The sequence below is a fragment of the Schistocerca gregaria genome, chromosome X (assembly GCF_023897955.1).
Source record: "Schistocerca gregaria isolate iqSchGreg1 chromosome X, iqSchGreg1.2, whole genome shotgun sequence".
In the NCBI taxonomy this organism is placed as follows: Eukaryota; Metazoa; Arthropoda; class Insecta; order Orthoptera; family Acrididae; genus Schistocerca; species Schistocerca gregaria.
The window spans coordinates 154,896,017-154,912,940 of record NC_064931.1 but is presented as its reverse complement, the minus strand read 5'-3'; the positions used below and the strand labels follow the sequence as shown (position 1 = coordinate 154,912,940).

General features: G+C 37.6%; 1 protein-coding gene across 3 annotated transcripts in view; it reads left to right on the top strand.

The window, feature by feature from the left end:
• The window catches only part of LOC126297785 (regulator of nonsense transcripts 2-like), a 199,061-nt gene that overhangs the window by 129,242 nt on the left and 52,895 nt on the right, over positions 1–16,924 (top strand). For all 3 annotated transcript variants that reach the window (XM_049988981.1, XM_049988982.1, XM_049988980.1), the window contains 3 exons: positions 3,984–4,202; positions 10,021–10,350; positions 10,438–10,596. In XM_049988981.1, coding sequence (XP_049844938.1) covers positions 3,984–4,202; positions 10,021–10,350; positions 10,438–10,596 — 708 coding nt within the window. The remainder of the gene's footprint in view (positions 1–3,983; positions 4,203–10,020; positions 10,351–10,437; positions 10,597–16,924) is intronic.

Sequence of the window (16,924 nt, the reverse complement as noted above, 5' to 3'; positions counted from 1 at the left end):
TAGCTGATGTAAGAGACAGGGGTGCGGATGAGGGTTGGGAAACAGGATAGAAGAGGAGAAGACTGCAGATGTTGATTCATAGACCCATAAACCAAACTAAAGGGCGAGGAGGGGGGGGGGGGGGGGTGAGGGTGAATGGAGTGTGGTGGTAGGAGTAAAGACCTAGTGGGAAAAGGAGGGATGCAGATGAAATGGTGGGCACAGGAGCATTATTTTGCTATCTGATTTATTGATGGCTGGCATGAAATGAACTGATAATTTATTGGAAGGGGGGGGGGGGTATTAAAGTCAAAAATTACAATTATGTACCGATTATGAAGTGAAGGTAGTTCAGGAGCATAAATACCATTAATTTAGTGCTTTTATTTGTATTATGATGAAAACAAATACTTATATGTAATATTCGTGGACAAATGTGCACAATCACAAAGTTGTATAAGCTTACATTTCCATATCTAGTTGTCTGATCCATTCGATTGCGTCATCTGATGCATGGTGAATGTCCATTATCATTGCTTTGTACGCTTGAAGAGGACAATCCGCAATGATATGGTGCACTGACTATAAGGAGGCACCACAATCACAATTTGTAGACAAATTTAGTGTTAACCCAAAACAAAAACAGTAAACAGCAACTCTTTAGGCCTTTGTAGATATTGCCCTTTGACACCCACCCTCTTTCCAGCACACCTGCCTTCTTTCAATTATACCAGAGTAACTTATGCAACCCATCACAGCATTCAACAGTTGTGGTTCATTTGTTAGCTGGACAAACAAGCAAGAAATCCTATGCAACCATCTTACTCTTCTCATTCAGTTAGAAGCAGCAGGCCTATAATATAAAACGATAAAGTACAACTTTTCCCAGAAGGTGTGGAAAATAGTATCACCTCTCAAATGAAGGACTTTGAAATATGTTTTATGCTCACATATTATGACTTTTCTGCAGACAGAAAAGTCTCCTTTGTAGGAAGCGGCATGGATTCCATTAAGAATGACCACGTGAAACCCAGCTCACTGTTTTCATCCACAAGATCCAGAAAGCTGTGAGGACAGGGCGTGAGTCGTGCTTGGGTAGCTCAGTTGGTAGAGCACTTGCTCGTGAAAGGCAAAGGTCCCAAGTTCGAGTCTCGGTCCGGCACACAGTTTTAATCTGCCAGGTAGTTGCTTCTGTGTCCTCCCTCAATCTGATGTGATAGGGATCCCAAATGCTCGACCAGTACTCAAGAATAGATCGTATCAGTGTTTTATAAGCGGTCTCCTTTACAGAGGAACCACATCTTCCCAAAATTCTACCAATGAACCGAAGACGACTATCCACCTTCCCCACAACTGCCATTACATGCTTGTCCCACTTCATATCGCTCTGCAACGTTACGCCCAAATATTTAATTGACATTACTAATGGAATATTTAAACATTACAGGATTCTTTTTCCCATTCATCTGCATTAATTTACATTTATCTATATTTAGAGTTAGCTGCCATTCTTTACACCAATCACAAATCCTGTCCAAGTCATCTTGTATCCTCCTACAGTCACTCAACGACGACACCTTCCCGTACACCGCAGGCAAGTTCTTCAGTGGTAGAACCTTTGTCTGAGGGAGGATAATGATAGAGTCGTCAGCTTTTAGGGACCATTGAGCCTGGAATTCTGCAGAGGACTCGTTAGGGTCATGTTGTAGGGACCTTAGGAAGAGTTGTGAAGCAATGCTAGATGTAAGAAATTCTTGAAAGGCTTGTAAGGGATGATTTTGGGGTAGTGGCAGTGGATCAAGTTGGGATCGCGGTCAGAACTGTTCAAGGCAAAGTCCAATGTCAGCCTTGCTGTTGGAAAGGTTTTGGGATTGGGTCGCAAAATGATATTTCCAGTTGACATTCCTTTTGAAGGAACAAAGCAGCGTGATCAAATGCAGGTTTAGCGCTGAAAGTGAGACCCTCAGATAATACAGATAATTGAGGGGCGGAGAGTGCTTTAGACGAGAGGTTGAGGACACTATACTGTTGTGACTGGTTCTTGTGATTATGAGTTATTCTTGGTCTGGGAGGCAGTGGTGAAGGTAGGATGTAAAGGAGAATAGCCAAGCTCAATTTCTAGGAGAGGAGTGGTGATCGATGGTGTGGCTGTTTAGGGAGCTGCAAAGGACAGTAAGGAAAATACCACTGTTCAGGTAGTTGAGGAGAAAGTGGGATAGGTTTTTGAGGTGAAGTCTGGCATGTTGTTGGAGTTTGAAGTTGGCTTAGCAGATGATACCATCCAAGGAAACGTGAGGGGGAGATAACTGCATGATTTTGTAGGAGGAGAGAAGTCTGGTGCAGAGTAAATTGGCTGGTAAGGCATATAGGCCACAGATTAACTGTATAAGAGCAAGAGATTACTGTATTTGAAACTGTGAAAGAGCCTGGAGTAGAGTAGGAGTACATCAAGAAGCAGGAATTACCCTATGTATCATACCCCTGTGACCGTATCCTCAGACACTTGCTTATCAGAACTCTGCAGGTGGAAACAAAATCTACAAAATGCCCTTCTTTCTCACCACTCACCTGCCTTTAATTTACATTAATTTCTTCCGTCTCAGCATTTCTTCACAGTAACAACTCCTTTAGTCACTCCGTTTTAGTTTTCTATATCTTTCATTTTCTTGCCTGTTTATCCCCCCCCCCCCCCCCCCCATCCCCCCGCCACCTCTGTTACAACAATGCACTTAGCTTTTCACTCTTATTAGCTCTTACATGATGTTTTAGCAGTAACCTCTATCTTGCCTATTACCCTGTCTTTCCACTTTTAATTGGACAGGTTTTCAAATCTCGCCTGGTGCAGTCTCCAACAGTCAGTCTTTCCTTCTCATCCTGTCCAGTAAGTCTCCTCTGACCTATAGTTCTGGGTGACTTTTCCAAAATTTACCCATTTTCTTAGAACTCTCCAGTCCGTTTCCTTCACCCTTCTTGCTTCACCTTGAACCCTTCTGTCTGAAGGAGCCGCCACTGGCTCAGAAAGTTTGACTAAATACAACTTTCTTTTTGTGTGTTTTCTCCCACAATTTGGTGAATAGGTTTTTTATCTATCCACTTACATTATATTGTCAAAAATTGATTGTTTTCCTTGTTATAATTTATTGATAGATGTACTTACATGGTACTGTTGGAATCCCTAACTCATTACAAAAAAATTATAATGGGCCTGATTATTCTTTTTATTTAGTGTTAATATGGCCCTTTCGTGTAGTGTTAATATTGAGGCCATATTCTGTGCATTTGATTCCCAATGTATGACACCATTGCTAAGAAATGAATGTGTCTAGGAATAGTATGTAAATGTGAGGTAGTTATTGTTGCACACTAATGACATGACTCAAATGGCGTAATGTGCTGATGGTAAGTCTCTTTGCTATTATTTTCATGTGTTCATTCCACTTCAGCTGTCAGTCAGTATTCATCCTTAATATATGTATGTTTGTTGCACAATCTGTGAAATTATCATTTGCATTTAATGTGACAGTGCTATTTTCCATCTTCAAACTGAAACTCGAGAAGTTTGTTTTATTTATGTTCAGTGTTAATTTATTACTTCTTGATCTGCTGTAAACATCCCAGAAGTTTTCATTTGCTTTCTCTACTGGAAGTTCTGGTGTTTTATCTGTAATTTTGCTATCATTTGCAGAGGGAATTTTTTCCTCATGCCTAACTTTGTGTCGCAAGAACTGTAATGATTGTGAGACACTACTGTGACGAACTCCTGTATTAAAGTATTTTTGATGTGGTTAATGTTTTACTACATAGTTCACTTCATTTGAAGCTCTATACACAGTACCCTGTTTTCCAGACATCAGTAGTATGTGCAGAAGTACTTTTAGTTTAATTATACTATACTCGTGTATAAGAGTATTTGTGTTTTTGTATATTAATAACTAATGTACATGTACTGTGCCCTTAAAACTCCCATAATATAAAGTAATTTTTGCTGTTTGTGTTTATTTTAGGATCAAATGAACATTGAATCAAAAGTTAAAGTTGTTAGATTTATTGGGGAATTAGTGAAATTCCGCATGTACTCCAAAATTGAAAGCTTATATTGCCTGAAAGTGCTAGTACAGGATTTTACCCATCATCATATTGAAATGTGCTGCAATCTGCTAGAATCATGTGGAAGGTTTCTTATCCGGCATCATGATTGTCATCAAAGAATGAAAGTTTATTTGGTAAGTATTAATATATTTGTGTGATTCCATAAAAAGTAGTCTTTATTTGTTATTGAAATAAAATCCAACGTACCTCGGTCTACATAGGCAAGGGATCTCCACCTCTGCCCATCTCTCACCTGTTGTCCTTGTCCTTTCTTACTTTCCATCTTTACCTTCTTCATTAACCTTCATAAGTGATTTTTTGATACCAGGTGGTTACGTCCAGATTACATCAGTTTCTACTGTTAATCAATCTCCTCCGGCAGCTTTGTGCTTAATCTTTTCACCCAAATGGTTGATTTTTGGGTCGTGTATGTTGTGGTCGCATTTTCTACTTATCTTGTTTGCCCGTATTTAGCATTTTGTTTACAAGAGTGGGAGCTATAGTTCCGTGTCAAGATAGAGATATGTTTGCAGTTACATGTCTCCTCCCTTGTGGAGAGAGTTCATTTTGATTCCATTAAACAAGTGGTCTGCTGTCCTTATGCTTCCTTAATGTATTCTTCCCTTTTTCTGTTCACACTAATGATTTAACTTGAGTACATAAATTTGGCTGCCTGCTCTGACAGCATTCCTTGAGTGGGAATTAATATCCTGCATCACATTTCCTTGTAATTGTGGTATCAACTATCCAGCATTTATCTCTGTTCCTCCTTTCCTCAGCTCCTACACACAGAAATTTATATGCTGTAGGTTTTTTTCCACTAGAAGCTACTATCATTAGATCTCCTACAAATGCCAAAATGGTCAGGTTAACTTCTTAATACAGTCAGTGTATACTGCAGAAAGCAGGGTAATGAGGCAACAGCTTAATTGTATTTGGTGCCTTACAATAATTTCAGCAGATACCTGGTTTCCCATTTTCTCATAGCTCCTACAGTGTATGCACAGGCTCCGAATGTATCTTCACATACTCCACTTTCCTGTAGGAAATTAAGAGTTAAGTTTGTGGTACCCTGTCACATTCTTGCTCCAGATCCTAAACAGCAGCATGACAGATTTTGTTCTTCTTCAACAGTTTTCAGATAGCCATCCTGACTGTGAACATGAGATCTCCAGTGCCTTTATTTAACCAAAGCCACAATGCCCTTCTCCTAATTTGCCTCCCAGCTCTTTTCTTAATCTATCTTCTAAAATCTCCAAGGAAAGGTTTCATCATCAACAGCAAAGAAATATCTCTATGACTGATATGTTCACGATTTCTCATTTCATAAATGTGAAAATTATTACCATCTTTTCAGTTGTCCCGGATTTTCTTTGTCTACCTATTGTTGTAATTTTAAATGACAGAACTTCTACTTCCTCATATAAGATTTTAATTGCTTTTGCTGTGATGCCATTGTGGTGGCCCTTCGCTGCACATCAGTTTTACCAGTCTGACCCCATCCTGTTTGCATGTAGCTCGCTGCAGCCATCTGCTCATACAATGAAGTTTTTTCTTCATGTGCCTCTGCTTCTGCCCGAAGCTCTCAGTTCTGCTGTGCAACTGGACACCATCAACTATGGAGGCTGGCTAACACGATGAAGACATTAGCTACACACCTTGCTTCTGTCAGCTTAACTTTCTCAGTTCACATGTTGTTGTGGCAACAGCACCAGACTTTGGTCCTGTGCTTGCACTGTGACAGATACGCCATGTGGCGTGGACTTTTTATCTCAAATAGTTGAGTACATGGTACGGGATCCATTCTTAGTTGCTATTGGCAAAAGTGTTGAGAGTAACCTGTGCCATTCCATCTCGACACCTGCAACACAGCTCGGTGCGTGAAGCAATACATCACACAACAAGATAATCTGTTCCACTGGCAAGTGTGTGTACCCACGTGGGTACTAGTTAAGATTCAATCACCTGCCCTGTGGCCATTTCCCCAAGACAGACATTAATTAGTTCTGAGCCTTGTGGCTCCAAATGTGTGTTGGTGCTGCTGAACACTGGATGACTAGTTATTATGCATACGTGCTGTCTCCAATATTGTTTTTAAATTCTGTATTTCAAGCTCCCATGAGAGAATTGATTATTTTCGCTGCACTTGGTGCTGTTAAATCACTTGTTGTTAGCTCAAGCCACTGAATTACCTTTTTTCTATGGCCCCACTCTCATGTTGGACTGTGTGCAGAGTGTTTTAGCTACTAAGAAAGCAACAGCTATCTACTTTTCACTTAATTACATCTTCAAACAATGGAAATTCCAGGTTGGAATATCAACAATGTAGGAAAAGATAAATTGCTACTTACAGTAAAGGTGACATGTTAAATTGCAGATAGGCCAATTAAAAGACAGTTATGCATAAGCTTTCAGCCGCAGCCTTCACCAGAACAACAAAGAGAAACACTTACCCTTCATACATACATACAAGCAAGCACACCTCACGCACACGACTGCCAACTTTGGCGGCTTGTACCAGAATGCCCATTCTGGTTAGAACTGCTGGAGTTGGTGGTTATTTGTGCATGAGGTGTACTTTTTTGGTGAATGATCTTCTTTGTTGTTTGACAAAGGCTATGGCTGAAAGGTTGTGTGTAGTTGTCTTTTAATTGTGCCTGTCTGCAACTTAACTCCATATCTTCTTCAGCTTCACTTCTTACCAAGACCTTCCTCTCCTATACTCTTTCCAGTGTTTGTTTCACAAATTCAGCAGTTCATGGAAATGTATTGCTTATTTTTGTGTCTGTTAAGATGTTTCCTTTTTTGTTGTTTATGAATTGTAGGAGGGCATTCCTTCTCCTTTCCTTGTGCCTTTGAAAATGCTGCAGAATAACTTGTGATTTCCTATGTAAGTCTTTCTCACATTCTCTCCAAATTCTTGCAGTGTTCTATTTTTCACTTACTGTACAAGGCCTTTTACGTTGTATTTTTAAATTTGTATGTCTGAAAATTGCCAATATCCTTATTTCAGAAATATTTCTTCAGTATCCACCCCACCCCCATCCAAAAAAATAAAATAAAATAAATCCCGCTCCCTCTTCGTCTCTCTTGATTATTCCTCAGTAAATAGCTGTTTTCTTATTTCTTGTCAGACTTACAAATATTTTCTTGTTTACTGCCCTGTACAAAAGAAAGAGTGGTGAAACTGCTAACAACAGTTTTGTCAGTTCCCTGACTAAATGAAATGAATCTACTTGTGCATAAGAGAACTTATTTTATGTATTAGTGTTCATGCAGTAATGGCCAGGATTCAACTCTGGAGATTTCTATCTGAGTTTACCATTTCCTGAAGTCTGTGCCAGTAGAAATCAGCAAATTAACAGTTAAAAGTAACAGCTTTATACATGATATACACAGGCAGAAAGGAAATACTCCTTTTTTGAGTGTTGTCAAACTCTTAAATCTGAATTGTACAGAACCATATGAGTAATATCATACAGTAGCATCCCTAATAGTGGAAATACTAAATTTGATAATAAAATTATGTTTTAGAATTGAAGTTAGTCATTTCTTGTGGTGTCATTCTTTGTTTTCGAATGTTTGCTAAGTAAAGGCACAGACTGAAGAGCGCAAAATATTTATCTTAACTGTCAATGTTAGACTTTACTCATCTGTTGGTATCTCTGTTTATATATATATATATATATATATATATATATATATATATATATATATATATATATATATATATATATTTTATACGTGTGCATCTTTGTGGACATATGTTAGCAACATCTCTCATCTTTTAATGGTCTTGAAGGACTGTACATTTTTCACAGAGTTAATGTAAAAAGGAATTTTCGATTTGACAATGTTATTGGTAGATGGTGGCCATATGTCCATTATGTTACATGGAAATACTGTAGGTAAGAAAGTACCCTGCATAATTAAGCTTCAAGTGGAGTTATTTGATATCTCAACAGCGCTATCACAAATAGAGCCATTCAGACATCTTTGCTTAACTGCTTAACACTGAGTGCTCAGTTGCTACTGCATATACTGCTTCTTCTCATACTATGTGTGAGAGTGGTATCTTAATGAAACATTTTAGTACATTTCTAGTTTCGCTGAAACTTTACTCTTTAAATTTTGATAAAACACAGTATATACAGTTCTGTACAGTAAATGGCAGAACTCCAGTAATAAATATAGAATTTGAACAGAAGTCTGTAGCTAAGGTAGAATTTTCAAAATTTTTAGGTGTGTCCATTGATGAGAGGTTAAACTGGAAGCAACACATTGATGGTCTGCTGAAACGTCTGAGTTCAGCTACGTATGCTATTAGGGTTATTGCAAATTTTGGTGATAAGAATCTCAGTAAATTAGCTTACTATGCATACTTTCATTCACTGCTTTCGTATGGCATCATATTCTGGGGTAATTCATCGTTGAGTAGAAAAGTATTCATTGCACAAAAACGTGTAATCAGAATAATTGCTGGAGCCCACCCACGGTCATCCTGCAGACATCTATTTAAGGATCTAGGGATCCTCACAGTAACCTCACAGTATATATATTCCCTTATGAAATTTGTTGATAATAATCCAACCCAATTCAAAAGTAATAGCAGTGTGCATACCTATAACACCAGGAGAAAGGATGATCTTCACTATGCAGGGTTAAATCTGACTTTGGCACAGAAAGGGGTAAATTATGCTGCCACAAAAGTCTTTGGGCACCTACCAAACAGCATCAAAAGCCTGACAGATAGCCAACTAACATTTAAAAATAAATTAAAAGAATTTCTAGATGACAACTCCTTCTACTCATTGGCTGAATTTTTAGATATAAAGTAAGTATAAAAAAAAACCCTTAATCATTAGTGTCATGCAATATTTTGTGTAATGTAATTTCTTGTACAGACATCTTTTATTAACCTGACACGTTCCACATCATTACGAAGTGTCGTATTCATGATCTATGGAAAAAGTATTAATCTAATCTAATCTAATCTAATCTGCGACTCTGAACAGAATTTATAATCAAAGAAATGACATTGTCAGTGCATCAGCTCTCTATATTCTGACCATTCCTGTCTATAAGAAGAATGTCATTCCTCTGTCTGTGTCACTCTGCGATACTTAAGCCTTCTTGTTTTTCCTTTCTGTTGTTTTGCTTGGTTATTGTGCTGTTAATAGCACTTATCAAACAGGAAAGAAAGGGGTCACTTCATTTAAATTTTAAGATTGTTCTGCTAAGCTTACCGGACAAGATATTAGTCACCCCTTAAATTAGCACACTGGTTATTTTTGAGCTCTGTAGAGATTGTAGATCTGGCACCTGGCTGTCACGTTACCTTCTGCCACTGACATACGTCATGACAGTCTGCATAGTAAGGTGGAGCAATGTGACAAAAGGCTGAGAGGAACTATCGCATGCCTATGACCATACTGTCACTGAAGTTACCTGATTTGTCAATGTATCAGTTGTAGACTGTCACACGTGTCCACAAGGAATGGTGAATCACATGTGGTCATGTAACACCTTTTATATGACAGAGGGTGTTCAGCATATAGATGAAATGCATCTCAGTATATACTCTTTGGAAGTAGCAGTGAATAAACTTGCTCACTTTATTATGTTTTTCTAAGTCTATGCTTAATTTTTTGTGTTCCAAGTCTTCCACAAGGTATAGGGTGGTAAATATTCATACTAATGAATTGGAGGAGAAAAATTTACATGGCAATTCCAATTGTTTGCTAGTGGCATATATATTTACCAGTGTTACTTAAAGGCTTAATGCTACTTATGACAATGCCTGTGGTAATAAGTTTCTTTGTATTTGTTTTTGGTTTGGTTTTGTTGTTGTTAACCATTACAGTACCATAGGTAACACATTAATTCCATAGAATTATTCTTTAATTGGTGCAGGAAACCTCTAACAGTTATACTTCTCAATTTTTATTTTAGGAACAAATGATGCGTAAGAAGGCTGTAATGGCTCTGGATTCTAGATATGTTACAATGATTGAAAATGCATATTACTTTGTGAATCCACCAGACTCGTCACTGTCATCCAAAAAGGAAAGACCACCAGAACATGAATTCATAAGAAAGATCCTCTATCAGGATTTAACAAAAACAAACATCGACAAAATTCTGAGATTAATGAGGAAACTGGATTGGAATCAAGCCGATGTTGCATCGTATGCTATTAAATGTCTCACTTACGCTTTCAAGGTTAAATATTTCAATATCCGCTGTTTGGCAAATCTGTTAGCAGGTTTAGTTGCTCATCAGGTAAGCTACTCGTTCTACACACCTCAGCTGATTTTTCAATAACCAACGAATTTGTTAATATATTTGGTCTCTCTCTTTGTCTTAAAGGAATTTGTTGGCACCTATGTCGTTGATGGAGTGCTCGAAGACATTAGACTTGGTATGGAAGTGAATCTTCCAAAATACAATCAACGACGTGTAGCAATGATAAAATACCTTGGTGAACTGTACAACTATCGAATGGTTGAAAGCAGCAACATATTCCAGGTATGCATAAAACGAAAAGGTTATTTTAAGGTGGTCAGTATCCTGTAACTTCCTACACCCCTCTACCCACCCTGATCCCTCTTCATTCCTTATTTCCATTCCTCCTTACACCATCTGTTCTTGCCTCCAGCCTGTCTCTACCCTACCATAACCTCCATGTATGCTCCCTCAACCTCTAAAAAAATCACTAAAAAAAAAAAGCTACCTACACCCACTCCCCCTCTCAGCATGATCTTAAAAAACACAAACTGTAATAACAAGTATAAGAGTGTATTTCCATAGTGACATATCAGTAAAACAAGGAACTCCAGTAACCAGGTTTTATTGTGTCCTTACTGTATAGTAAGTATGTGTGAAATTAATCACCCGACTTTATGATCTACCTATGTCTGGCGGAAGTGTTTCTAAAATCATTGATTTTTGGAAGTGGAGGAACTTGGTTCATGTCTTGTTAAGACCCTTTCACACTAAAAAATATTCTTTAATATATTTCCTAATTATAATGTGGTGCAAAAAAGAGTAATTAATTAATTATTATAGGCACTGTTTATTGTATTAAGTGGACATAATTGAAATAGAGAACTCTTATTTTGAAATGTGCCAAAATGTCCCATTTGGTACATGCAACAGACTATTCACAAATAAGCACTGCAGGAATACAACTTTTTAATACTTCTGTACTGGTTTATGCACATGTAATCTACACAGTACTGTATTTCAATACAAGATTGACAACTTGTAGGAATATTAATGTGATTTCATGCTTTCATTAGCACCTTCAAATCTGAACATCTGTTTATAGAAAGATATAGTGAGGTGATCTGCTTCTACATCTAGTTGGGAAAGGAGTTTTTGCTCATCACTTATTTTTGCTGGTTTCAGTTTGTTTCCCAATGACAAGTCTGGTACATTCATGGAAGACCACTTTTTCCCTCTTCAGTAGACTATGACCACAAGGCTGGTATACTCCTGCCTACATTAAACTTTATTTCAATCAATAATGAGTACCTTCATGCCAGTGATTTTGAAGCCCATCTGTGACTTAAAATGGGAATTTGCGATATGTTTCCAGTCAAAAATTCCCCAGTCAGTACCCAGCATATAAACCTGACCTACCTTTTGGGAAATCAAATTATAATCTTCTGGCATAAGGACTGTGTCTATTTTTTTGAACATTTTTTTCTATCCTGCCAAAAACATTGTCAGGAAAGTAGCCATGTTCTCATACAGGATAAGTTATTTCAAAAGTTACACCAACTGGTCAGCAAGTTTACTAAGCATATTCAGTATGGTTTAATTTTTATTTTCAACCAACATCCACCATTAAAAAATTAATTTTTCTTGTATGTCTGTTCTCAGTACAAAATTGATATAAAAAATGGAATACAGCCCTAGATACTTATGAACTACGGCTTTAAGCATCATCTTCAAACCCTAGAAAGAAATGTGTATCATTCAAAGTTAATTTTGATTTACCACCATAATGGTGAACTAAAACTAAATAATATTGCCATTCCTGAAGAGCGTAAAATGCTTCACCCAAAGACGTTAAGGCAGTGACTGGTTTTCCATGAGTTCAAAAACAAAACAAGTAAATGTTTTGCCATCTGCTTACGAACAAACAATTCTTTCTTTCTTCATTATTCTCACACATGATTCTTTGTAGTGCACCTCTGATGAAGAAGCACTGACCACTATGCTGCTTTTTGTCTATTGCTTCTTCCGGTAGTTCTGCTGGTCAGAGATCCATTCTTTCCACATTCACTACCACTGAAGTCTTCACAGTAACCCTACCATAGAGGCTTCACAGGATTCTACCACCTGGGCCTGGCAAGCCTCAGCTCTTTTATGAGGTGTTTTTACTCCTCCCCAGCCTCCTGCCTCATCACTTGCACAATGAGGAACCAGGCTCAGGACCAGCATAGCGGAGTTTTTTATTGTTACTTTTTTAATAAATACAAATTGAGAAATAAGTACAAAAAAGAAAAAGGAAAATATAACTCACAGTACAAATACCAATTACATACTAGCTATGTTAGGGCTTCATAAGAGCATATAGTAGCTATCCAAAGATAACTACTTAAACAGGGCAGAATCAAGAAATCTAATACTCATTTATTAAAAACAAATGAGTACAGAATAAATCATTATAAACTAGAAATTAAAATGACAATTAAGGGACAATGGTCTGCCAGTGTGATTGAGGCGCCACCTACAAGTATTTGTATGCAGTGGGGCTGATGCCGATGTGGGTACTTGCAGTTTACCACGAGGATAGTATTAGTGCAAGTCATGGTCTTCCATTTAGAACACATTTAAACTGACCCACCACAACAAAGCCCCCAAAAACCAAACTTGCACTATGCTTATTTACGAGGGCCATTATTCTTTCAACCTCCGATGGGCTATAAATAAAAGACAAGTTCATAGAAAACAATTATTTTATTACCAGAAGTTTTGTACATTTATGCTTACTATTCAACATAATCACTGAGAAGATTGAGACATTTATCGTACTTGTGGACAAGCTTTGCAATACCCTCTTCAAAAAATGTTGCCGTCAGTGATTGCAAATGAGCATTGATGTTGTTTTGAAGATCTGCATTGGTTTGAAAGTTCTGCCCTCCTAGCCACATCTTTAGTTCAGAGAAAAGGTGAAAGTCACTGGGTACCAAGTCAGGACTGTATGGCGGATGATCGAAAATGTCCCATTGAAATTGTTCAAGGAGCCGTTGAGTTGTGCCAGCAGTGTCTGAACGACCATTGTCATGGATCAACACAATTCCTGAAGTCAGCATTCCTCTTCATTTGTTTTGAGTGGCTCACTGCAAACATCGTAAAGTTACACAATAAGCAGCTGCATTGATAATGGTTCTGGGCTGCATAAATTCTACATGCAACACACCATTTTGGTCCCAAAACACACTAGCCATAACCTCCTATTGTTGAATGCTTGTTTGAATTTTTTTGGTTTGTTTGGTGAATTTTGATGCATCCATTGTTGTGATTTTCATTTTGTTTCCGGCGTGTCGTATTGGTCCAAGTTTCATATCTAGTAGCAATTGATTTCAAAACGTTCTCTCCTTCGTCGTGATAACGGTCAAGGAAATTCAAAGCTGACACCATTCGGTGACTTTTGTGAGTGTCCGCCAACATTTTTGAAATCCAACAAACACAAAGGTTTTGTTGCTTAAATGTTCAATAACGATAGATTGTATGACAGATCTTGAAACTTCCTGAATTTCCATAGACAAAGCAGTTATGGTGAACCTACAATTTTCTCTAACCATTCTGTCAACTTGTTCAACAATGTCGGCTGTAACGATGGACTTGCGTCCTTGACCCCCTTCTTCATGCACGTCATTTCAACCATCTTTAAACTTTCGGCACCATTCACGCACAACGCCATCAGTCATAAAGTTGTCACCATACACTCTGCTCATTCTCTGATGAATTACTGCTGCACTATTCCATTCTGCTTGCAGAAACTGAACTACACTTCTTAATTCACACTTGGCAGGAGCAACAATGATGGCAGCCATGTTTACGTGACTGTAGTGCAACGCAGACTAATGCCTTGAGGTCGGCAATGGTGGAGCGCATAGTACGAGAGCTGTGCAGTAGCCTACAGCGCATGTCCACTTTCTGCCACTCACGTAGCTTCTATACGAAGTGATCGGAGGTTTTTCATCAAAACTATTGACAAGTTTTCATTCATTTCACATTATAATTCTGTTGGGGAGGTTCGTGTGCTCTTTAAAATGAGTTTCAAATGAACAGAATATCTGCCTGGTCACAGTAATTGCATTTTATCTTATACACTCTTGAATTATGAAACCCTTCACATTTTGGACTGATTAGGTGCTGAAAGTGTGCTTTTCACATGTTAGTTGTTTGGAAACTGATGCTGATGTTAGTTCTCCAAAAGCACGGTTCAGTCATTTTGGCACTTGACCATTAGAATCATCATTATAAATTTATTATATATATTTTATTTTGCGGGGCAGTGCAATGAAAACTATACTGCTACGGATCTCGCTCCATTTGCTGCCACCAACAGCCGTGGTGGTGATGATAAGCTTGAAAATGGTCTGAGGAAAGGGCCGAAACCGGTTGCTAATAAATAAAAAATCGAAAATGCTATCAAGACTGTTTTTTATCAATTTTTAGCATCCTATACCTTTACCAATTTCATCTTGCTGCAACAGCAACCACAAGAGATGGTGGATCATAAATTGAAAAAGGCTTTCTTATACCATTGTGAATTTTAAAAATGGGCATTACTTGTAACGCCTGTGCTTGTCAGTTTCCTATAAATCCCAAATGCGCACTTATTAATTTTTATAGTGAAAACCAGGTGAAAGGAATTAATGAAACAATACTGTGAGTGATGTTTTGATTATGTTTAAAGGTAACAAATGTGAAATAAATAGTTACGCTACCCTCTTAAGCAATATGCCCCTAAAATTAATTTTACTCTAGAAATAGAAAGAATTGTTCTGGTACTTCCCTTCACCTGGTTGAAACTTGTGTTAAGGGGCACATATACTCCCAGAGTAGAACTGCTTTTTGTGTGCACATTGCTACTGAGGCAAGTACAATGCAGGCTGTTGGACATAGTGTGGAGGTGCTGCACAATGCACTCAAAGGAAGGACACTTGATTTGTTGAAGGAAATAGAAATTTAAATAGATATGAAAAAACCTCCTGTACTAATACTAAATGAACAACACAAATTGACTCAAAACCTTTTTCAGTATTTTTGATGGCCTTATGTATTAAACATGTTGCAAGTTTCGTTTTTGGAGGCTTTGGTGTGGTGGACTGGTTTGAATGTGTTCCGTATGGAAGACTGCGACTTGCACTGCTGTCTTCCTCATGGCCCCACTGCATACATGTACTGGGAGGTGGTGCCTCAAGTCACATGGGCAGACCACAAGCCTCTAATTGTCATTTTAATTAGTTGTTTATAATATTTTGAATCTGTACTCATTTATTTTAAAACATGCATATTACATTCCTTGATTCTACCTTTGTTTAAATAGTTGGCTCCTACCTTTGTTTAAATAGTTATCATGTGATATCTACTGTATACAGTCAAATAGCTACTACTTAAATAGCATTTGTATTGTGAGTTGCACTTTCCTTTCTCATTGTCATACTTATTTTATAATTTGTATTTAGTATTGTATTATTAAATAATTCTAAGGTGTTGGTTGAATTGTAACTGTGCATACTTGCACAAATTTTTTATTGGCTCTTACTAGTACACTTTGCAGTTAGTATTCTAATGACCTCAAATGGTGATAAACATTGTTTTTGTTTTACGTTGTTGCGTAGTTGCTTCAGAGTTCGCGAAAGTATGTTCCATCTATGCAGCTAATGGAGGCAGTTTGTTTATGGCCATACGTGATTTGTTTCTTTTGTTTTTATACTAAGCAGATTCAGAAGGATGAAGGTTGCAGTAGATACTGCGAGATAAAGAAGCTTGCACAGGATAGAGTAGCATGGAGAGCTGCATCAAACCAGTCTCAGGACTGAAGACCATAACAACAACAAATGTATTATGTGGTCGGTACAATATGATACTTTGTTATGTTCTTCTCCTGTTTTTCAGGTTAGAATCAACTTTTGTAACATGAATTTCATGATGTGAAATTATCGTTCAGTGTTACTTACGATTTCCAGCACTGTTAGCCCATGTATGTGGTCCTGGAGATGTGTGTGTTGGTCTCCATGCTCCAGTTGGACTAATGAACACATCTCCAAGACCACATATGTTGGCTAACAGCATCAAACAATAATTTCACATCACAAAGTTTGTGCTACAAAATTTGATTCCAACTGGAGAAACAAGAGAAAAACATGACAAAACGTAACATAGTAGCATATTGTACCCATCACATAATACATTTATTATATATATAAAAACAAACGTGTATTACAGGCCACTAAAGATGCTTCGAAAACAAAAGAAGTGAAATGTGTATGGCAATAAACAAACTGCCTTCAATTAGTTGCATAGATGGACATACATTCATGGTGACAAACACATTTGACCGACTTTGCACCCTTTTGTATTTCGTGTTCTTGATATTGACATGCTAGAATTTGTAATGAGGATGCCTAAAACTTTGTACTTGGGTACGATTCTTAATAAGTGTGGTATGTTTCTTTATATTTTATTATTTTTCTGGCCTAGTGCCTTTATTTTTAATGGAAAATTATGTGTTGTTCATGCTCATATGTTCAGAATTACACTTTGTAACTTGTTGGTGTATGCCAGCAGCATACTGAAACTCAGCTCATTCATTTTCATGCAATTATGA